Source organism: Esox lucius, chromosome 20 (assembly GCF_011004845.1).
Source record: "Esox lucius isolate fEsoLuc1 chromosome 20, fEsoLuc1.pri, whole genome shotgun sequence".
Taxonomy (NCBI): domain Eukaryota; kingdom Metazoa; phylum Chordata; class Actinopteri; order Esociformes; family Esocidae; genus Esox; species Esox lucius.
Window position 1 is genome coordinate 32,608,675 of NC_047588.1, and position 23,626 is coordinate 32,632,300.

Sequence of the window (23,626 nt, forward strand, 5' to 3'; positions counted from 1 at the left end):
TCTGGGCCAGAGAACCTGAGAATGGCCCTGTACCTTCTAAGCAGCTGAGGAGGGCTGGGATCTCCTTCGCCCAGACAGTCTCGGCTTTGGGATGGATATTAGGGCTCAAAACTTTCAACAGAGACAGAGACGGCCCACCGTGACCGCGACTCTTGAATGGGAACGAACCATTAACCTGTGACACGCACACACACACACACACACACACACACACACACAAACACGAGATAAGTCAAAAATAAACTTGAAGATATGGCCACAATGTCATAAGAAACGCTGCGACAATAAGGCTGAATTAAAGTGACTTGAATGCACTCACCAAGAGCCGGGTCATCAGGATGTGAGGAGAGGGAAGATTAACTGAACAGAAGAGGAAGGGGACAGATAGAGAAGAGCCCACGAGGTTTATAGCAGTCTAAGCATTATAATTAATGACTGAATGATTAACTACCCAGGCTCATACTTTTCACCACAAAGAGCTCAGCTTAATCATTGTCTCCTCTACAGAAACAATTACCTTACAGTTCAAGACCCGGGCCACGCTAGCGCTTTATTTAGTGATGAATATGGCTTCTCATTCAGCTAATCAGAACCAGACACTATGGTCTGTCTGGCCTTTCAGCACCGACCAACAGCCCTTTAATGAGAACAAAAACGCCTGCGCGTAAAATACACTTCCAATGGAAAAAAATAACCATTCCCAATCCCCACTCTCCACAGAGGTGCTGACGAGGAGTACCGCACGGCGCTCACACATCTTGTTTACATTAAAGGGCGTGTGAGGAGAATCCCAAAAACGGGAATGCGGGTCCAGCTCAGTGTGGAAAAGTAAGGGCGGAAATGCCTCCCGTTTTGTAATCCCATTAGTTCCCGATTGTCTTGGCTCAATGCTAACGACATGATGACTTGCCAATACGAATCTACCGTACATGAGGATGTGTCCAGCCAGGGTGACCTGCAAAGGGCAAATCTCTGTGGGACCCACCTTGCTCATTGAAGTCGATGTAGAAGTTGGGCTCCTGGGCGTCTCTTTTCTTGGTGGCCAGCAGGATTAGGCTCTTACAGAGCGGCGTGGTGGCATTGGAGTACTGACCTGGGGTCAGGTAGAACAGCAGCATGGGCCATAGGACCTGGCAGGACAGACAGACGAACAGCCAGTGAACACAGGACACTACAACAGCCTTTCAAACAGCCAGTGAACACAGGACACTACAACAGCCTTTCAAACAGCCAGGGGATGAAAGCAGTTACCCGCCCAGTAAAATAAATGAGCTAGCTAGCTGGTCTGACTATTGTGGTCTACACGACGACGTCTGACCACAAACGAAACGCTATCGACTGCGATTGGTCAAAAACAAAGATAGCGTTGTCCATTTTCTCCGACTTGCACAGAGGACTGCACCTCCATGTATTAAATACTTTAGTTTGTGTAGGCAGACCACGGAGAAAGCTGAGGGCAGAATAGAACGCTGTGTGTGTAGAGCGTACACACACAGTATGTTGAAATGCCCACACCTCCGGTCATAAATCATTGTCCACTTTCGTCTCCATCAAGACGTCCTGTGTGAAAGCTGACGTTGTGAGGAAATGAAAGAGTCATCTCAGGGAGTGTTGACGTCGGGAACCAAAAAGGAACAAATAACGAACAGTGGAGAGAGTGACAGATGGATGCCATGTTGAAACCCTGTCATGTGCAGAAGCATCCTACCCGACCCTGCAAAAAAACAACAAAGCTAGTTCCTAAGCTCCTCTCCACACAAACATTACTTCAGTATCTTCTCTAACCTCAGTGTTTAGTGTTACGTGTGACTTGGCTCGGATGGATTGTTTTTGTAGGTATTTTTACAGCAGGAACAAACATAAAATGTAATTTGTTACGGAAACGTGACACTTTTACGACATTCCCTTCCCTCTACCTGAACTCTCCATGAATGCCAAACTATGTTTCCACATAAACACGCTCATCAGACGACTAATGTTAACGTGTAAGAGACGACTAAACGTCGGACTGACAGGACGGCCGAAGAGAGTGAACGCTTAGGAGTAGGGAGAAGAAAAGTGAAAGCGGAAAAAGAGAGAGAGGAAGGAAGACGTGGTCCTCCCCAAAGCACTCACATCGGTCAGGCGTCCAACCGTGGTAGTGAAGAGGTGGAGTGTGTTGTCACACATGCTCCGCAGCGCCTCATTGGTCACCTCCTCCGGGTCAGTGGGTCGCTGGCCTGGGCGCTGCGACAAGAACACAGTCCTTCAGACACACTAACGTGGGTGGAAGACTTTAACATCAACGTCGTTCGGGGTGCAAGGGAAGGGGGGGCTGACTGTCCAATGTCATTTTAACACTGGGGGTCAACTCACAGAGTACGTGTCTGTAGATACGGTCAACATACATAATAGGTGTCTGTAGATACGGTCAACATACATAATAGGCGTCTGTAGATACGGTCAACTCACAGAGTATGTGTCTGTAGATACGGTCAACATACATAATAGGTGTCTGTAGATACGGTCAACATACATAATAGGTGTCTGTAGATACGGTCAACATACATAATAGGTGTCTGTAGATACGGTCAACATACATAATAGGCGTCTGTAGATATGGTCAACGTACATAATAGGCGTCTGTAGATACGGTCAACACACAGAGTACGTGTCTGTAGATACGGTCAACTTACATAATAGGCGTCTGTAGATACGGTCAACTTACATAATAGGCGTCTGTAGATACGGTCAACTTACATAATAGGCATCTGTAGATACGGTCAACTTACATAATAGGCGTCTGTAGATACGGTCAACTTACATAATAGGCGTCTGTAGATACGGTCAACTTACATAGTAGGCGTCTGTAGATACGGTCAACTCACAGAATAGGCGTCTGTAGATACGGTCAACTTACATAATAGGCGTCTGTAGATACGGTCAACTTACATAAAAGGCGTCTGTAGATACGGTCAACTTACATAATTGGCGTCTGTAGATACGGTCAACTTACATAATAGGCGTCTGTAGATACGGTCAACTTACATAGTAGGTGTCGGGGAGAGCACAGTGCTGGATGATGAACTTCACTAGCAGGTCTCCTCCCTCTAGCTCCAGGTAACCATGGTGTGCCATGGCACTTATCACTTGGACAATCCTCTGTTTAACCTGCAGGGAGCGACGGAGGACAGAGGCCTAATGCTTCAACAGAGACACATAGGGTTGGTGTACAAAGACCTAGAAGGTTACTCCGGGACTAAACTGTATTTTCAATGGGGTTTCCTTATTTTCATGCTCTTTTTAGTTCAGGGTTGGGCTTTCTGAGCCTGTGAAAATTACACATGACGCACATGACCGTACCTTATTGCTGTGGTCAGCCAATGGCTGCCGGATGCTGGCCAGGATGAGAAGCTTCTTGGTCTCCATGATGGAAGCTGCAGACAGGAAGCAGACATGAAACCCTGACTACATCATGTTTCATGAGGAATTATTCCATGAAGTCCTCTTCAACAACCAGTGACGCACACAAATCCAGAGAATACAGCCGCTTTAGTCTTCTAACAACGTGTGATGTAAAAATACATCTCTGATGGCACCCTATATATTTTCAGCCTGTCTATGGTAAGAGTCACAGCTCTAGCTGGTATAGGCGATGTTCAGTAGCCTGTTAGCGGTAGTAGCGTTCTCCCCTCTCTCGCGTAAAACACGCATCGTGAGCGGATAAATGCAAGGCTCCTTGTTTCTGCGCCGGCACGTTATAGTACCGCATGCATTTCATCCAACGCTTGCAGTTAAACATCCAATAATACAACGGGCCTCTGGTTCTTTGGTCAGGACTGCATCCAGGTCTCGTGAAGTGCATCACTATACAAGCTAAATCGGACCAAAATCCACGGTTTGGAAGGACCCATGGTGAGACATGCACTCCTGAGCGATATGGTTAACACCGGCACAAACCAACTTCCTGGGATAAACACGCCAGGGGTTCTTAAAAAAAAAAAAACTTTCGGTCTTACCGGAGGAGTTGATGAGGTGTCGGAGAACTGCCAGAGAACCCATGCGGTTCCTTTCGTTACTGTTCTCCAGTTTCTGAAGCACAAACACGATCAGCCGGTCCGGGAAGGTGTTGGCTACGGGGGGAAGGAGAAAGCAAATCATATATGTTACAGACAAGTATCCTAATTCCCTAAAATAAGCATCCAGCCATATCTGGCAATTAGTTGTAGAAATGGCACTGTAGAGCCAAACTATTATGCCGATCATCATGTGCTGATAAAGTATGTGCCCCATGTCATCTAAACCCCTCTCTTTCAAACATGGAATGTCAGGACTAACTGAGGTATGATGGTTAATCTGCTTATAGATTATGCAAATATAAACAACATATTACACATCCAGCCCAAAAGGAGAGGGTTAAAAAAACATTTTGTTATTCAAGGTGTCCAAGGTGGCATCTTTACTTAACTCTTTTACTTAACATTTTGTTGAACGGTACTTGTACTTGTTCAATGGCAATAAAGTTGAATGTAATCTAATCTTCAACTCCCATCTAACATCTTATAATGATCGAATAACAGTAAGACAACAAGAACAACAGAAGATTTAATTATACAGTCACTTATAAACTCCACGTTTTACCATGTTATCAGTTTTACAATGTAGATAATATACAACTTGAATAAATCAATGCAATGGAAAATGCATAGGTTCAGACAGTAATATAAGATGTACTGTAAGCACACAGTGCTAACAATTCAAATGGTGATAACTGAGCACCCTCCTTCACCAATCAGTCTGCAAGCTAAACATCCTATCAGCAGTGAATACAAACATTAGTCATAATCTACAGCGCTGAAGTGTGTCATTGTGCCAGGAGGACTGTTGCTTGAATACAATTATTTTTTTAAACACAGAAAACAGACCACACCGGGCTACAGGATTCCAATAACACAGACAACAGACCACACCGGGCTACAGGATTCCAATAACACAGACAACAGACCACACCGGGCTACAGGATTCCAATAACACAGACAACAGACCACACCGGACTACAGGATTCCAATAACACAGACAACAGACCACACCGGGCTACAGGATTCCAATAACACAGACAACAGACCACACCGGGCTACAGGATTCCAATAACACAGACAACAGACCACACCGGGCTACAGGATTCCAATAACACAGACAACAGACCACACCGGGCTACAGGATTCCAATAACACAGACAACAGACCACACCGGGCTACAGGATTCCAATAACACAGACAACAGACCACACCGGGCTACAGGATTCCAATAACACAGACAACAGACCACACAGGGCTACAGGATTCCAATAACATAGACAACAGACCACACCGGGCTACAGGATTCCAATAACACAGACAACAGACCACACCGGACTACAGGATTCCAATAACACAGACAACAGACCACACCGGGCAACAGGATTCCAATAACACAGACAACAGACCACACCGGGCTACAGGATTCCAATAACATAGACAACAGACCACACCGGGCTACAGGATTCCAATAACACAGACAACAGACCACACCGGACTACAGGATTCCAATAACACAGACAACAGACCACACCGGACTACAGGATTCCAATAACACAGACTACTTCTATTTGCAACATTCTGATAGAACATTGAACTTAATTGACAACCTTGTTCACTTTCCAAAGATTAAAGGGTAAACTACGAACCTAGAATGCTGAAGCATCTCAATACCTCATTGTGATTTTTAACTGTAGGCGGGTTACTGTAGTCAACAGGGGCACAGACCTGGAAGAAGCGCAAAGTTAGAATTTAAATTAACGACGATAACATAATTTTACTCTCTGGAGAACTACCATCATATTCAAACTGACACAAAAATTAACCCTTCCATATTGACATGTCTCTTTTTGCTGTAACCGAATCGTGACATTAATTATTATATCTTTTTTCCATTATACTTACTAACTGTGGCACTTTGGGTTTTTTGTAAATAGCTGTATGTGTGTCTACCTGTTGATGCAGAGTTGTAAGAAGGCTGTCAATCTGAGTCTCCAGAACCCGGCTTCCCATGTTCACAGAAGCATCTAGAACTTGGCACAGGCTCTGAGGTGGAGGTAAGAGTTATTTTAGTAAACAGACAGTTTGGGAAGAAAGTTGCCTACAGAAAGTAAGTAACAATAGTACAGAACTGAAGAATGACTGAGAATGAAAAGGTAACTTCCCAGAGTTAGGTGAACGAATGCATAACATTCCTAAATATCGGTGTTCAGTATCACAACGTCACATGATTTTATGAGAATGCTAGCGGTTTTCATTGACTTCAAGTAATACAGCTGACAATACTTTGGCACTAATGTTCACAAACACTTTAAACCACAATGAGACATAAAAATTATACAGATAAATTAATCTGACACAGGGAAGAAGAAATGTATAACTGCCCCATCTTGACTTACACACACATTTGTTTTTGTGTCGATTTATTACAAAATACGGAGAAAATGAAGGGGTCTGAATACTTTCCGGAAGCACAGTAAATGCTTTAGTGCCAGCGGCAGCCTACCTTGCTAATTACGTAATGCTCAGTGTTCTTCTTATACAGGGATATGATTGTGGGAATGAGCTTGGGAAGCTGCTCCTCCAGTTTATCATGGGCCATCAGATGACTCATGGATCCCACTGCTGCTGCTACCGTTAGTCGCAGCTAAAGACCCGGTCGGGTAGAGAGAGAACATCAGTAACCAGATAGAGACATCAGAGAGAACAACAGTAACCAGATACAGACATCAGAGAGAACATCAGTAACCAGATACAGACATCAGAGAGAACATCAGTAACCAGATACAGACATCAGAGAGAACATCAGTAACCAGATACAGACATCAGAGAGAACATCAGTAACCAGATACAGACATCAGAGAGAACATCAGTAACCAGATACAGACATCAGAGAGAACACCAGTAACCAGATACAGACATCAGAGAGAACACCAGTAACCAGATACAGACATCAGAGAGAACATCAGTAACCAGATACAGACATCAGAGAGAACATCAGTAACCAGATAGAGACATCAGAGAGAACAACAGTAACCAGATACAGACATCAGAGAGAACATCAGTAACCAGATACAGACATCAGAGAGAACATCAGTAACCAGATACAGACATCAGAGAGAACATCAGTAACCAGATACAGACATCAGAGAGAACATCAGTAACCAGATACAGACATCAGAGAGAACATCAGTAACCAGATACAGACATCAGAGAGAACATCAGTAACCAGATACAGACATCAGAGAGAACATCAGTAACCAGATACAGACATCAGAGAGAACATCAGTAACCAGATACAGACATCAGAGAGAACATCAGTAACCAGATACAGACATCAGAGAGAACATCAGTAGCCTAATACATAATAATTTGATTATATCTTTTAATTTGACAACACTGAAGAAATGACACTTTGCTACAATGGAATGTAGTGAGTGTACAGCTTGTATAACAGTATATACATTTGGAAATGTTCACTTAGGGGTGTACTCACTTTTGTTGCCAGCGGTTTAGACATTAATGGCTGTGTGTTGAGTTATTTTGAGGGGACAGCAAATGTACACTGTTATACAAGCTGTACACTCACTACTTTACATTGTAGCAAAGTATCATTTCTTCAGTGTAGTCACATGAACAGATATAATCATATTTTCGCAAAAATGTGAGGGGTGTACTCACTTTTGTGAGATACTGTAAATACACCAGATAGAACATTAGTAAGCAGTTAGGACAAAAGAATGAAAGTCCTGATCAGGAAAATAAAGAACATCACTTAACAGCTAAAGATCTGATCAGCGAATGAGACAACATTGCTAACTACCAAAAGATTCCGTTGGATGGAGAGAGATTCTCTATATCATGTTTAGAAGAGCACTATTCCATGCATCATGGATGGGCAGGTTTTTATTTCAGCTTCCACCCCATTAAAGCAGAAGATCCCCATTATAGTACTACAGACTTCATGCCCTATAAAGACAATACGGTACTATTTGGGACACAACTAATCATACATCAAGCACCAGAGAAAAACTGAATCATATACTGCATGTACCATATAACTGAAGCAAAAACCTGCCTATCAGACAAAGGGTAAAATCATTGCTGAGACATTTTTTTCTTAATGTGGAACGCGCAGAGACATTATGCAACAGTTTATTTGTGGTTAATAGGTTTGAATATACACTGACAGGTTACAGTACTATGGTGGGATCCTATACTCAGAAAAACACAAGAAAACCTTTCCACACAAGCTTCTTTAGAATTTGCCAGCAGTTACACATGCCCAGTATATTCTCCAAAATGTCAGGTTTGCAAGCTCATATCACTCAAATTAAAGGACTGTGCCTTTAAGACCTGTCATATTATTTTATTTAAACGAGCCAAGAGTCAAATGCCTTAATGATGCTATCCTACAAAACAGAGAGACCATTCAGAGAGAAATGTAATTTAGAACTAATCGGTGTCCTGCTCTTCCTAATATAACATGGTGTACCTTGGGTTCCCTGCTCTGAAGCCAGCTGCAGAATAGGATGTCGTATGCGGCATAGATTTCACTGGAGAAGGTGTCTTTTCTCACGGTGGGGTCAGGAGCTTTATCCAGGTTGGCTAGGTACTCCAGGATGCTCTCGCTGAAGTGGGACAGAGCTGAGACAAAGATGAGATAGAAGGGAGGGAGCCAAAGAGAGGAAAAGAGAGGGGGGAAAAGTCAGTGAGTGGAGAGAGATGACGAGTGATGGATGGGTGGAGGGACAGGCAGAAGGAGAGCAACAGAAAATAGGCTTTATTGGCTAGTTCCCGGAAAGAGAATGTGGAATAACGCTGTGGCCAGCGTGCGTCGTACCAGAGGAGAAGACCCACTTCATGTTGTCCTGCTTGGCCATGCCCAACATTGGCAGCATTGTCCCCAAGATGGCATTGAGGAAGGGCACCATACCATACACTGTCAACAGAAATACCAAGAAGACATCGAACAGGGTCTCTTTCACAATGCCAATATCTAGAAAGTACTGGAAACACAAAGGAAGATATCTGATCTGTTTTAAAGAAACCGGAATATTCAAAAATAGGGCAACGTGCACAAAGATCAGTTTTAGCAGCCTAAATTTAACAAGCAACTCTCTATTGTATCTAGTGTTATCCTACCATTGGAATCAGAGAGGCTTGCTAATGTTTGGACCACAAAAAAATGAGGCAGGACGCCTGGCTGGAACTTGCTGAGGATTTCCTCCATGATGTCGTTGATATGCTTGTTTCCCACAGCAACCAAAATATTACTGGCTGCCTGTTGCCAATCAGGGACAACTTCCTGTAAAAACATGAATACAAAGTTGCTGGATCTAAAACATCTAGATACTTCCTATTGCCATATACTGTTTTTCCCCCAGTTTTGTGATAGTCCATTTCTAATTACAATTTCTAAAAACATGTTTTTGCTTTGTCATTATTGGATATTGTTTGTAGATTTATTACATATTGTTTGCTGTCAATTATAAATTACATCCATAACACAACAAACTGTGGAGAAATTGAAGCGGTGTGAATACTGAAGTGCTGAAGGCACTGTATAATTAACAACTTCATATTTCATATGAGACTAAAACAGCTTCAGCCTCAGCAGCGCTCTTACCTTTGACCGGGTCATTTCATCAGAGGCCAAAGAAATAACACTTTTGATTTTTGGGTAGCTTATATCGTCTATCTTGGTCTTCACAACCAACTCAATCGTCTGGAGTATGAGAACTCTGTGCCCAATGACAAGCTGCAGAAAAATATTGTCATACGTTAACTCACTTGAAATACAGGCCTTAAGTTTACTTGAATTATGTTGAAACTGCCGGTAAGAAAACACTCATTTCACAATCTCTTTGGTAATCGTATCATTGAAGTATCACATGCAGAGTCACAGACTAAAGGAGTGATAAGGTCTCAATCTTCTGGCAGGATGTTGGTTTCTCTTTCTTGGTGGAAAACATTCTAACGCAATAGCACACAATCTCTCTAGTATCGTGAGGAAATGTGCAGCACAGAGTTGCATCGGAGAGGTCTGATATGGGCAGACCATCAGAAAGATACACTCACTCATGTTACAGTTGTCTGAACACACACTAAAAGCCTTTGTCTGTCACACTTGCTCTTCCAGTGTCCAGTATTCCAAAAGTCACATGAAAGTCAAAGTGTGAAGTGTGCCAATCACAGTCAGGACAAGAGGGACGCTTCTGAAATAAAATGGCTGTTCTGTCAACAACCACAGAAATATCTGACACCTCATCTGGCTTGTGGAGGTGTTGGTGGTGTTCTCTAAGAATACATTTTATTGCGGGCCTGGCAAAGTAAAAGAGTAATCCAAAAATGCAAGAAGAGTTGCTATCAACTCAACACGATCATAGGAAGAAAAATAAATTATACCGCAGGGCAGACAAATAAATACAAATCTGTTAAAAGACCAGAGGCACTGCACGCACACATAAATTAGCCTAAGCCAACTTGCTCCTTCCCAATGTCTGCATAAGTTGCAAATGACCCCGGGGAAATGCAATGAGTTCCAGTCCCGGCTGCATATATTAACAGTGCGGCCGTGTGGTGACAGAACGAGGAAGTAGAAAGTAGTGTCTGACCTTGGGGTGTTTGACCAGGTAGTCCTGACACATGGACAGGACCTTGTTAGGCTGCTGCTTCCCCAGGGTTAGGATGGACTTCCGGACTTGCTCCTGCACCACCGAGTCCCTGTCGTTGGCAGCATCTAGCAGGGCCAGGGTCACCTCTGGAGAGAAAACCCATGGAAGAAAGAGCCGGAGTGGGTGAACACTGTGCAGACACAGAGGATGGCAAGTACACGAGAGGTAGGCATGGAGAGAAACCCGGAGGCACGTACCGTTTGGCAAGTTCACATCCATAACGCATTTTAAGAAACAAAACGGGCAGAATTACACTGTGCACTTTATATAGGATAATGTGTAAAGTTCCTCAGGACAGCCGGCTCTCTTCGAGGTGTCACTTCAGTACTAGTTTTTTCATTCTTTGTTGATGTCCTTTTCTAGTGTTGCGACACCCGTAGCGGAAGTGATGGACACAAACATCTCTTAGCTTCAGAAGCTTGTCCTTTTGCCACCTTGTGCTTTTACTTGGGCACTTTGCCTGTTCTTTTGACTACCAGAATAATGGACGTGTTAAACATGGTTTGTCTTGTTGTGGAAAGCAATCCAGTGACGTGGACTGGGGCACGTTTCCGCCTCCGCTTCCTGAAGTCAACAATCCCCTTTGCTTTGCCGACACGGAGGGTGAGGTTGTTATCCTAGATCTGCAACGCCAGTTGGCTTCGATCCTCCCTGTGGTTGACACCTTGTTGTTGGTTTAAGGGCCCGAAAACCACACGCTGTTGGTGCAGAGCCGTGCCGCCATGGTGGGACAGGGAGTAAAGCCCCACTGTTAAAAGTCACTGACGAGAATGTTGCCGTTGCCAATCCACACAGCCGGAGGACTGCCAGTCAGAAAGTAACATTTTAGGAGCAGGAACCCTTGATGGTCCAGAGCGGCGAGAGCCTTCCTGGCTTCTGCACCCTCCGGCTTGAAGCCAGCGTACAATGTGCTGAGCTCGTCACGGAGGGAGGCGTCAGTTTGTAACTCGGGTTCAATATGCCCTTCTGATCAGTGATAGTGAAATCTGTGCCATGTGCATTACAAGGCTGAGATATGAAACATTCATTCCAGTTTGAGCCTGGGTTTTATTTTTTTGGGTCCTGTGGATTTTCAGAGCTCACACCTGCTAGCTTTCCGTTGTTGCAGACGAGCGGGTTACAGCATAGCCAAACTCTTGTACGCTCCATGGCTTGGCAGAGATTAGAATGAAAAGGTCAGACTGTTACCGACCAAGCAGAAATGCATTTCATGAAATGTAGATGTGAAATCAAAAACCATTATCAAGATGTGTATAACCTTGTAATGTAGGGACAAGCCGTTGCGCTACCTCACTCTCTGTGACTGACACAGGTGAACACTTCAATCTGTCCAACACTAAAGACCGGTGTGTCGAGGGACATTTTCAAAATGAGCAGTAGTTCCTCTTTAACTACAGACAATGGGATAGGTAGGGCGTAAAAATAAAGACATTTCTAACAACAAAAAGTAAGATACAGATTACGGGTTCTCTTTTTTTTAAGGATTAGATCCAAATGTTTATTTTGAAATTAAATAAATAACCTGGGGAAGCCCACGCCATTAAAAACGGTTAATGGTGTCAAGACAGTGAATGGAGGACACTCACGCTCCACGTCTGTCTCCTCCATAGTGCCTGTAAGAAGGCTGGGAGTGGAAACGTTTATGATGTCATGTGGTGGGCCGAAGAGTTAAAACATGTTCATCTGGTTTCACAGGCCTGCAAAGAGAGGAAAACAACGTTTCAAGATGTCATAGTATAGGGTGGCCTATTATTAGACCTAATACAGAGAAAAGCAAACAGAGTGTGGTTTTATTCATGTGCTATTAAGGTGTCAGTGGTGGTGACCCACAGTATAGTAAGCTAACGTTAATGTCTAGCTCAGCTGCATCACTTACCAACTGATAGTGTTAATACTACTAGTAAAACAATTGTAAGGTGGCAATAAAACCATAACAAGTCTGAGCCCGAACACGGTCAGAGTTTACTTCTGGGAGAACTGCAGCACAGCGGCACTTCCGTGTCTCACCAAGACCTGTTTGTCTTGGTTGGGATACATTCAGTCCTGCTTGCTTTTCTGACTCCCCACTTTACGACAGCGCTAAGTTAGCTAGCTAGTTAGCTTTCACCTTTAGCAACTGACAATAGTTCGATTACATTGCACGCATGCTACTGTTAAACGCATGACAGTGGCGAACATGTGCAATGATTTTACGCCGATAAATGCAAGCAAAATAGGCTACATAGATACCGTACCTTTCGAACTGCCTGTATGCAAGGCTAGCTTACTGGCTAGCGAGCGAACTACAGACAATATAATTCTCCTCCCGTTTTCAATACATACAGTTTTAATCCAATGATTATGTGATATACGTTGTCAAAAACACTTCGCTAGCCCGCTGTCTTTAATTGTGATATTCTACTTTTCCTCAATGTAGAGAGAAACGTATCCTACTGCTGGATTAGCCTATGTGTCACTGCAAAGCAACGCAGGTAGAGTAAACACGCCTAATCATGTGCTTCGAGTCAGCAGGAACGTATCAGGGTGGGCGTGACGCTCCTAGCCCTAGCGATCTGGGTGAAGACACTTCTGACATGAGTTCAATAACTGCATTACTTTGTTGAACGTGATGTATCACTCACTGGAAATCACGAGGTACGTAGCTATAATATCACCTTTTTTTTTGTCAGTTGATCGCCATTTGTTAAAAACAGAAAGTAATTTATGATTACCACACATGTTTACTGAGTGTGGACAAGATAACATACATGACAGTATTTTTTCTATAGCATTTACTGTACTATTAAATTGTGTCAAAAATTTCGACTGGTGGTATATATTTTTTGTTCAAAGTGTACAACTATACCTTGATTGTTTAATAGCTCTTGCTAAATTCGTAATATGCTACGGGCGGTGGGCTGGTACAGTACAGTAAAGAAAATGCCCCCCCCCCCCCCCCCCCCCCAAATATTTGCAAATTACCCTTACCTTCCAATAAATTAAATACTTAAATTCAAAACTGAAAAAAGTTTACAATGATAATTGTGTCTATCTGGATAGGTACAATAAAATAATATTAAACATTTATTTTCTTCAAATTTAAATGTTATTTTCCCCTCAAATATATTAAAAAAGAATGATAACTGACAAAAATAATAATAACTGTAGCAACTCTTTGTTTACAAACGTTTTGCAAATACAGCCTTATTGTGTCTCAATGGTAGATTTTTAAGTTATTTAAAAAGTTATGTAAATCTTACTATTGTACATATACAGAAAAATATGTCAACGTTTAGAAAAACAACATGCCTGATAATTGCAAACTATATTATTATTTGGTGCATAAGCAATTTCCTAATAATTCTTTTTACACAATATGTTATTGGATAATTATGTCACTTTGAATGGAATTACTTGTTTTTTTCATGTATTTTCAACATCAGATCTCATTTTACACATCTAGTCTTACAAGAATGGACAAGTGACATGTCGATTGTTTGATATCATATCAACCTTTAGGAGATTTAATAGGTATCTGATCAAGCAACCAGTAGATTATTGGAGTGTATGTGTGTGTGTGTGTGTGTGTATGTGTGTGTGTGTGTGTGTGTGGGCTCAGTAATGTAGAAATGACAGAATGACACAGTGCACTATGCATTGGTATAACCATCTTATCTTTGAGCTTTTCAAAAATATCTGCAAGGGATCTTTTTAGGGGGAAAAGGGAAGTAGAAACTTTAGTCTTCAGGAAAAACAGAGATCACCTGAAAGACAACTTTTGCTTTGGCATTTGCCATTACTGTAGGAACACTGTTGAAAGGAATTCATTTAAATATGTATTTAAGAACAATGAAACCCATCCTATTAGTACTAGTGTCATGATTTGCAGTTCCACTTATGTGGTTACTTTTACTTCTAGGCCTCAATAAAACAAGGCAGAGAGATGGTGTGGCAGACCACAAGATCACTAGACGTGGAGACAAGAGGACCTATGTCTAAATTCCTTTGGCGCCCAATGCCAAGCACGGATTCAACAGTAATAATTATGGCGGGCAGTTTAGATAAAGGTTCGTTATTGCCCACTAGATCACAACTATCCTAAGTTCACACTATTTGCTTTAGCTTAATGTCAGTATTAACAATGGGATTCAGTCAGAGGACAATTAATTTAAATCAGCCATGGCTAAAGCTAAAATACTTTCAATTAAAGATTGTGTCTGTTGATTTGGGTGGTGGCAGTTTATAAAGAGCTGTATTTCTTACTGCCCTGACTGTTAGTCTCCCAAGGTGAAAGGAATGGGCTTTCCTGGCTGTCCACTTAAACCTCTCACATTTTGTCAGAGCCCATAATGAAAAGTTTCAGGAGACAGTCGAGACAGAGTGGAGGTTAAGCGTTTTATTAAACAACATTAAATGAATTACGGGCCAACAGGCATAACAACCCTGTGACCAATTATAATTAGGAATGCAAAACAATGAGACAATTTGGCCCTGACCGCAGTCCATATGGGGACTGCATGGACGATCATAAAGGTAAATCAATTTGATCCCTGGTTGCCAGGGACGTTCAGCCTGCTGACCAAAGAATACTTATAGGTTGTAAAAATGCTTATTACAATAAACACAGCTCAGTAGAATTATATCTGTCCTTCAATCTCAACAAACGAACGCTTTTGAAGGGAAATAATCGCCAAATTAAATAATAGCTTAGCACTTGTTTAATGCATTTTCCTCATTTTTGAACATTTGCCTTGGCTTGACCCTTGTGTGGAACAAAATGTATTTACTAATGTTGGAATGAAAAGGGCCTTTTCGTATATTTGTGTTTTGCAAATCTGTAACAGGTATTGTCAGGTTGTGCAAAAACAATAGCAAAACAAATTGTTAAGTATCCACAATCTACTGTATGGCTGTAACATGATTGTTAACATATCAGTAAGGCATTGTAACATGATTGTTAACATATCAGTAAGGCATTGTATTTATCCAATGCAACCGATTTCATTCATAAAACAGAGTTACCTGTAATAGGGAAAGGGATCTTATAGTGTTTGAACTGGGTCAAAATAGTGGAAATGAATTAAAACCATCTAAGCCATCTGTACCAGTTAAACAAATCTTTATGCCCTTCAGGCAAGTACCTTACCCTCTTAGTTAATATTTTTGTATTTAACCAAATTAGGGTGGTGAAAACGCAATAATACCAAGTTAATGCACACACCAAACCCCTTAAGCCCGGATCTACCCCTGTAGGGTTTTGACAGCTGTGTCCTGATTCGCACACTGTTCTGTCTGGCACCTCGTGAAAATTAAAGCTTTATCTAGGGAAAGGGTGCCATTTTGGATTGAGCCAATGAAATCTGGACTGTTTATTCAGCTGAACTCACCAAGCAGCTCAGCCCAGAGCACACACCCCGACACCACATCCATCCTACAGAGGCTGATTGTATAATCTATAGGAATCTGGAAGGATCTCATATTGAGTTCAACTTCTGGCCCGTTTCCCCTGGTCTAATGTTGTTGAAATGTCCTCGTGCTCTAGGCTATCGATGGACTTAACTGAGTTTGAAGGGCGAATCTGAACAGAGAGGCCGGGCAGACAGACTGGCGGCTGATGCTAGTCGTTGTCAATGATAGCCGTTATCAATGATTTATGTTCCCTTGTGAGAATATAGGTAGCCTATAAATGGATGTATTTACAGTGATATACATTTAAACAAATGTGTACCAATTTTGTTTTCCATACACTGTGAAGAAACAGAATTCTAGGGCCTGCTTTGTCTCCCTCATGTGGAACATCATCAAAAACATGCCCAGACGTAGTCAGCATAAGCTTTCCTGAGTTGTTCCATACTGTGACAGGTTCCATACTACTCTGACATAACTGAAAAAACACTATTTGGTTCATATCTGGCCATCACAGAAAATATCCAAAGCGCTTTAAAGTACATATTCTGTTATTCTTATTACTAAAACATTTGAATAGGTGGCATTGCTGGGGTTATAGATCGTGAAATCATTTTCAGTGACCAGAGAGGTTTGACAGTCTTGATTTAGAAAATATCCACTGTGTTCCTCTCTCTTTCTTTCTTTCTCTCTTTCTCTCATTTCTCTCATTTCTCTCGCTCTCTTTCTTATTTTTCTTGGCACAATTTGATGAATGGAAATTACACTTCATCAGAGAGTGCAGTTGTTTACTTTGGAAATATTCAAAATTGGAAACTGTTGAGTTTCTACAAAATCTTACTTTCTTAAACTTTCTTGCTTCTTGGCTAGTGGTTTGGTATTCATATACAGATTTACTTGCATCAATAACTGTGAATGAGAGAATATAAATACAGTCTTACAGAAAATGTATCCAAAAGATAAAGAATTGACAGATACGGTACCCATTATACAATGATCCAATCAAAAAGCAGTGGGTTAAGCCTCAGTTATTTTGATTTGGTCACTTTTCATTTACAGTACAAAATCCAATCAGTACTCTGTGATGAGACATCCTCTTTTGTCCAAAATAGTCCACTCTATAGAGAATAATGTGCCATTTGGACCACAACAGTGGGTGAAATGTGTGTGTCCATAATCTCTTCAAATTGACTGTAACACAATGTCCAAACTAGGCCACGGCAGAGCAGAGCCAACATGGCAGGTATGGGTTGAGAGCCTTAGAGGGAGTTATTGGGGAGACAGCCATCGCATTAGATGCTTAGACAGCATAAAGATGCATCCATTGTGACCCATGTGCAACTCTTTTGTCTTGTTTATCCGCATCACTGGGATGCAGCTACTGAGCGTCTTACTGTAAACTCACATCTGAACTAACTGTAATGTTTTTAGTCATTTCTATGGCGATAATTATAGCCTAGCTGTGTAGTTTGACGACACTGAACAGTGGTATGGTCCTCATAAACGAACACAATACAGGTGGTAGGAGACCACTGACCTGGAAATGAACCATTCAGACCTCCAACCTGTAAACCATCTCTAAAATTGCAGGTGGCAGGAGCAGAGTGAAATGAATTGGTAAGAAAAGATAATTACTCAAAACACTGAAATCACAGCTTAAGTAAACACCTATAGTTTTCCTGCTCTTATGTCCCATTGAGGGTCTTTAGTTAGTACTCTGTTTTGCTTTGATTCCATTGCCAATTCTCCCAAATAGAGGGGTCAGATTCAGTCCAACCCTCACAGCAGACACTACATTGCCCAATAATTAATTACAAGCAGCAAGAGGCTAAAAGTACCTTTGCGCTGGCATGGTTTGGAGAAACAGAAATGTTTTCAGTAGAAAATATATGGTCGTACATCGCAATGACAGCTTCTCTGAGAATAAATTAGAAAACTAAAAGAATGCATTCAGAAAATGTATATTTGAATTGTCACTCTTCGGGAAAAAAGCTACTTATCTACATATATTCTGACCATCCAACTCTGTATACTACCTAATACAGCAAGCACACTGACCGCAAAACACTTTTTATATATTATTTTAGACTTCTTCTAAATAAAGGTGTCTAGAATAACCTTTGGGGATTAAAAAATGGGGCACACTGGCCGACGGTTTCCAGTTCAAATAGGTTTCTTGAGGAAGCCCTCAAGGTTAATAGAGATGAATAAAACATTCAGCGATATGCGAGTTGTATTGTTTTCCCTTTTAATATTATATTGTAAAGGCAACAGGAAGCTTCAAACTTTTCAGTTTGGATACGTTTTGTATTGTCACGATTGGTATGTACATCAGCCTGGTATATCTTGTTTATACAATGCTTATGATAGACTTTATATTGTATATCAAGCTGTCACATGATTTGTGTCCATGACTGTAAGTTGTGGTTATGTTAGCTCAGGTGTACAATAGCTTTGTGGCTGCTGCTGTCACATTATTTTGGGCTGCTAAGCTACTGTTCTCTATCGGCCCAAAGCACTCCCACTCACTCAGTGAGCGCTTTTGTCCGGTAAGCAACAGATATTTTCACACCCGGCTTAAAGTCATTTCAACCTCGCTCTATTTTGGCATAGAACATAATTTAACAAACACCACATGTAATTCTGTAATCATTTACCTTACTATACGCACCGTTTTAACAGCAAATGCCGACATTTTGAAGGGTCGTGAAGCAAACTGTAAAACTGCTCTGGGCTCTAACCAATTGCGCCTTGCTCTCAAAGTTTCATTGCGCCCATACTTTGTCTCAGACCTGTTTGATTAATATACAATGCCATCAAAATGATTGATTATTTTGCATGAAAGCTAAATTATATGTCGGACACATTATGTAAATGAGTGATGCTGTGACAACTTTTTTAGTTTGATACGAGTCGATTTGCAACGGGGTCATTGTGTACGTTGCCAGACCAACGATATTAGAAAGCCTTGGAGAAAAATCAATAAATACATAAATATAGCGCAATAGTAAGCGCAATGGAGGAATAAACTGGCTGATGTAGACCTGAAAAGCAAGCTGTTGGTTATAGGCTTTTTCTGCTTCTCAGTTAAGCTCCATAGTAAGTTAACTGTGTAAGTAGGCTACCATCTGTCTGGCCCAGCACCCTGCACTCTAAAAAGAAAATGTTCTTGGAGTATCCTTTATTTCACACTGTATGTGAATCCCTATAAGCTCCTGAATGAATAATATACAACAGTATTGTAAATAACGAAATGTGCTTGTTACTGAAAGAACCATACGACCTACCTATCCCTATCCAACATCTACTCCATTAGTTTCTTCAAATGTTTTTTGAGGAAATATTAAAAATGTGTTCTCTGAAGAACTAATTGGGTTCCCCCACAGTTTCAGTGTGGAGAACCCTTAAAATACCTTATCTTTTGAGAGTGTGTAAAATGTATATGTTTTTTCACTTAGTTATACATAGTTACAAACTAGTTGCTTTGAATCCTGAATGCTGATTGGCTGATACCGGTTGTATAAGAGACCTTACATGAGATCATGTGCTAATGGTATGTAATCATAGCACTTTTCAATTTTCCAACTGTTTTTGGCAATCAGTTTATAACCTTCCAGGGCCTTATAGCTTAAATATATTATGGGTACGTTTGGCTATGAAAATCTGAATTCAAAAACCACATGAGTCAGTTGTATTTCTAAGCTAGCTACAGTTTCCTAGAGTTGTAAATGCATTGTTTTTGCTCTGCCCCTTGTGGACAGTAGAGGGCTGAAATGACCAATTTTCCCTTTAAAGGAGCAGCGTGTAGAATGTATTCTGTGGACGCTAGGTACATTGCAGGAACAACAGTTCAAATTGAAACCAATTCTCCCTCTTCACCTATTCCCACACTCGCAATCATTTTACTTTGTTCATCAGCTTTACAAAGCTGTAAAAACACAATTTGGCAGCAGCTTAGATGGCACTGTGATTCCCTATGCTCTTCAGTGCTTGTTTCCTTGCATGAACCCTGTCAAATCTCTGCTCCCAGGGGATAACTGTACAATTTTTCTTTCCCTGTTCTGCCATTATCATCTATGTGATTGAGGAAGAGATGATGGTGCATTTGCTTCAATAGATATCTGCATTTGAGAACACACTTTTGTGCACATACAGAATTCTTTTTTACAGAATCAATTCCAGTAAGATTACTTAAGATTATGGAAATGTTCTGCTATTACATTGGAAAAATTCAGCGCACCAACAAACGGATGGTCCCAAAAAATATATTATTTAACCCACACTCCTGACAGGCCATCCTGGGTTTTTCCAGAAACCTGCTGCCTCATCTAAGCATTAAAGGTTTCTCCAAGAAACTCTTATTTTAATATATGCATTTCTTCATGCAAGAAATGCTAAATGATAGCTGCTGTATTTGATAACGTTTTTTCACAATGGTTAAACTAATCTTCCCCAAGAAGAAAAAATGCCTTAAAGAATTACACTCAATTATCCAAAAGTGGAACTCTGAACCATTGACTATTGATTCTTCCTTGAAGGCTTTCTCTCATTAGCCGTGGTGAAATTATTTGCTGTTTTAACAGCTGCTAACAAGAATTTTGACTTCTCTTGGGTCCACTCAACACTTATATACAAGTTCTCTCTTTTTCTCTCACTTTGGATGACTTCTGCCAGTTAGTAAATCAGTAAATCTAAGTGTATAAAATGATACTTCTAATAGTGGGACATTTCTTAGTGCTACACTTCTGTTGTGCTGAGCTCATGTGTTTTGTTTGGGTTGTTCTCGTCTTAGTGACCTATACCCTGTATGGAGTCGAAATGCCATAATGTTTGTATAGTGAATCCCTTAATTGTCGGTTATATCTCCAAAAAACATAATTTATACTTCCCTATTCCTGACGCAAATTTTTTTATCTGCTTTATGACCGTTACTCAGTTCTCCAAATATGTGCCTGCTCAGGAAGGCTTGTCTAATGTGAAAAGACAGAAAGGTGTTCTGTTTCATTGTTGTCCTTTCAAAAGGATGCCAGCTTCTATTACTAGAAGCTACTCTGGGCTGTGTTAAGTCAATCATTGACATGTGCTTGGCAGCTGCTTTCAACAAGATATGAGGCAAGCATCACCACAGAACTGTCAGTTTAGCCTGGCCTAGCTAAAGCGGCTCTGTGTCATTCTACTACTTTGCCATATAAATATCTCCATTAAAATGTTCATTCATATTCCAATGTTTTTAAATAAGACTGCTTATATGCTTCATCTATAATTTATGAATCTATAAAAGTGACAGGATAATAAATTAGGGCTATTGGCCTGTGCATCCTAATTCTCAATAATTACAGGAAACATGAGAGAACTGTTATAATTACATCATTTTCTAAAGCCTTGTTAACCTAATTGTGATTCTCTAGCCATGTGGGGCTTGCTGGATCTTAGGCTTTAGTGGTAGAATAGTGATGATTAGAAAAACCTCCCGCATTGGTGTTTCATTCAAGATATGGAATGACAATTCTGTACAGTAAACTGTACCTAGGCATACTGCTCTGTATGCCAGAAGAAAGGGGCCAGCCTCTTACCTACTAGAACAGTGGTTCCCAACCAGGGGTACTTGGACTCCTGGGGGTACTTATCAACACGTGGTACCATAGGCTTACTAGTATAATACACTTGCAGTACTTTTGGGGTACTTTAGTGGTAGATGAGAACAGTATTCTGTTGGTTGTACAGTAATTGAAAAGGGTTGGGAACTGTTTGAAGACAGCAGGTTTGAGCATAGCAAGACACTGTTATGGCCACTGAAGTGCATCCTGTGTCATGTCTTATTTAGAATAAGTAAGCGTGAAAGACTGCAAAAAGGCTTGTCCCAACTCTCCAATAACAGTCAGTCTGGTATCACAAAGTCCATGCTGTAAAAACCCATGACCAGATGTCGGAGTGGATTTATACTATCGCACACATGATCGAGTATTGCACAGATTCTTTCACTGCAGAATCGAAAACAGAAACGCTTGCGCATTTCTCAGGATCCTTTTCAATAGAAAAATCACCGGCCAATTTATATTATTTTACTTTTCAATAACACGAAGGCAACCATGATTCCCATAACCACTTCCACTGTTTCACTGTCAATGATCCACTGCAGGGAGCAGCAGAGAAGCAATTGTGTTTGACGGACAGCATCCATGCAGTGCTATGTCTGAGGAAGAGCAATAAAACCAAACAAATAACATTGAGGACCCCTTCCTCACCCCTCCCTCCCCTACAAGCCCCACCCACATGCCCCATATGGGCCAGCCCCATCATTAACCTCATCAGCAACAACAACTCCCATAATGCATTGCATAGACTAAGCGCAAGGACAAAGCAAACTCATTTAGCAGCTCTGTCTACTTTGGACTGAAAGGCTCACTGTCTGTTGCTGCATGACAAACAAGGGGGTATTTTTTCTATCAGTGCAATACGGTTAAAGGCTAGTTTAGGGATCAGATTGCCCCCTAGTATCCTGAAGTGGGAGAGCTTTCTGAACAGGGTCCAGGTAAGGATTTAGGGGCTCAGATTGATGGGCCCAAAGGGACCACACAGCTGGGGCGGGGAACGCCTGACTGCCAGAAAAGGAAGGTTTCGGGGAGAATAAATCAGGGGGTTCTCATTTTAGGGTTGTGTGAGGAGTGAAGCATGGCAAAGGAGGGAAAGTGAAGAGGAGGGCCTTGTCTCTTTAACAGAGCGTTTATTACAGAGGTGAAGAGGTTCAGAACCAGCTTGCCTGAAATGGTATCTGTCGGTTCCCCAGCTAGAGCCAAGGTTTTAGCTTGCTGTACAAATGTGGTCTTGTGTTGAGCAGGAGACCTGGTTTTAATTCCTGTTGTCAAAGTCAGACAATCACCAGTAGTAACAGCAGCCCAAGGTTACAGTTATATCTGGTTATAATGGGTTATTACAGGTTGATATCCAGAGAATTATGCATTCATTCAGAGGGATTCTTTACTGTGTGTAGGGTGTGACGTACGTTAGGTTATAGAGACATCAAATACCGTTCCATAATAATAAAGTGATTGACCACATCCATCAATTGCCAACACCTCCCCTGCCACATCCTGGTTTTACCTAGATAACAATTTCAGGTTTTTCAATGAGAAGATTCATGCTCAAAAGTAGGAACAGGGGTAGTTTTATGTCCTGTGGTCTTCTCAGCATATTGTCTAAACAAGGTATGCTCACTTCAACATTAAAACTCTCAAAGCAGGAGATACATGTAACTGTTATGGAATATGTTTACATCTTGAGGTATAGCTATTAATGATGGTGTGCATAATGATTATGCTACCCTTTTTGACTCTTTTATTTTATTAGCTGAAAGAGGAGTGAAAGCTGTCAGGCTACATGTAGAATTACGTTTAACAGCTCACGTTTTTGAAAGAGATTACCGTGTCAATTGTGAAAACCTATTGGGAATTTTAGGTTAAAAAATAGCTTCTAAAATCTCCACTTTGCATTTTGATGTGCCCTGACGTA

General features: G+C 41.3%; 1 protein-coding gene across 6 annotated transcripts in view; it reads right to left on the minus strand.

The window, feature by feature from the left end:
* The window catches only part of mroh1 (maestro heat-like repeat family member 1), a 36,007-nt gene extending 22,795 nt beyond the window's left edge, over positions 1-13,212 (minus strand). For 3 of the 6 annotated variants that reach the window (XM_034288785.1, XM_034288784.1, XM_034288780.1), the window contains exons 1-17: positions 12,967-13,212; positions 12,319-12,429; positions 10,673-10,818; positions 9,685-9,816; positions 9,201-9,363; positions 8,899-8,997; positions 8,551-8,702; positions 6,562-6,702; positions 6,009-6,101; positions 5,705-5,783; positions 3,999-4,112; positions 3,343-3,416; positions 3,028-3,150; positions 2,116-2,226; positions 986-1,130; positions 320-360; positions 34-175 (exon numbers count right to left, since the gene is read on the minus strand). In XM_034288785.1, the coding sequence (XP_034144676.1) occupies positions 34-175; positions 320-360; positions 986-1,130; positions 2,116-2,226; positions 3,028-3,150; positions 3,343-3,416; positions 3,999-4,112; positions 5,705-5,783; positions 6,009-6,101; positions 6,562-6,702; positions 8,551-8,702; positions 8,899-8,997; positions 9,201-9,363; positions 9,685-9,816; positions 10,673-10,818; positions 12,319-12,340 (1,777 nt within the window). In that variant the 5' untranslated portion in view covers positions 12,341-12,429; positions 12,967-13,212. Of the gene's footprint in view, positions 1-33; positions 176-319; positions 361-985; positions 1,131-2,115; positions 2,227-3,027; positions 3,151-3,342; positions 3,417-3,998; positions 4,113-5,704; positions 5,784-6,008; positions 6,102-6,561; positions 6,703-8,550; positions 8,703-8,898; positions 8,998-9,200; positions 9,364-9,684; positions 9,817-10,672; positions 10,819-10,929; positions 12,284-12,318; positions 12,430-12,966 lie in introns of those variants that run through there. The other 3 variants (XM_034288783.1, XM_034288781.1, XM_034288786.1) reach the window with 3 other exon arrangements.
* Positions 13,213-23,626: the final 10,414 nt, after the last annotated feature.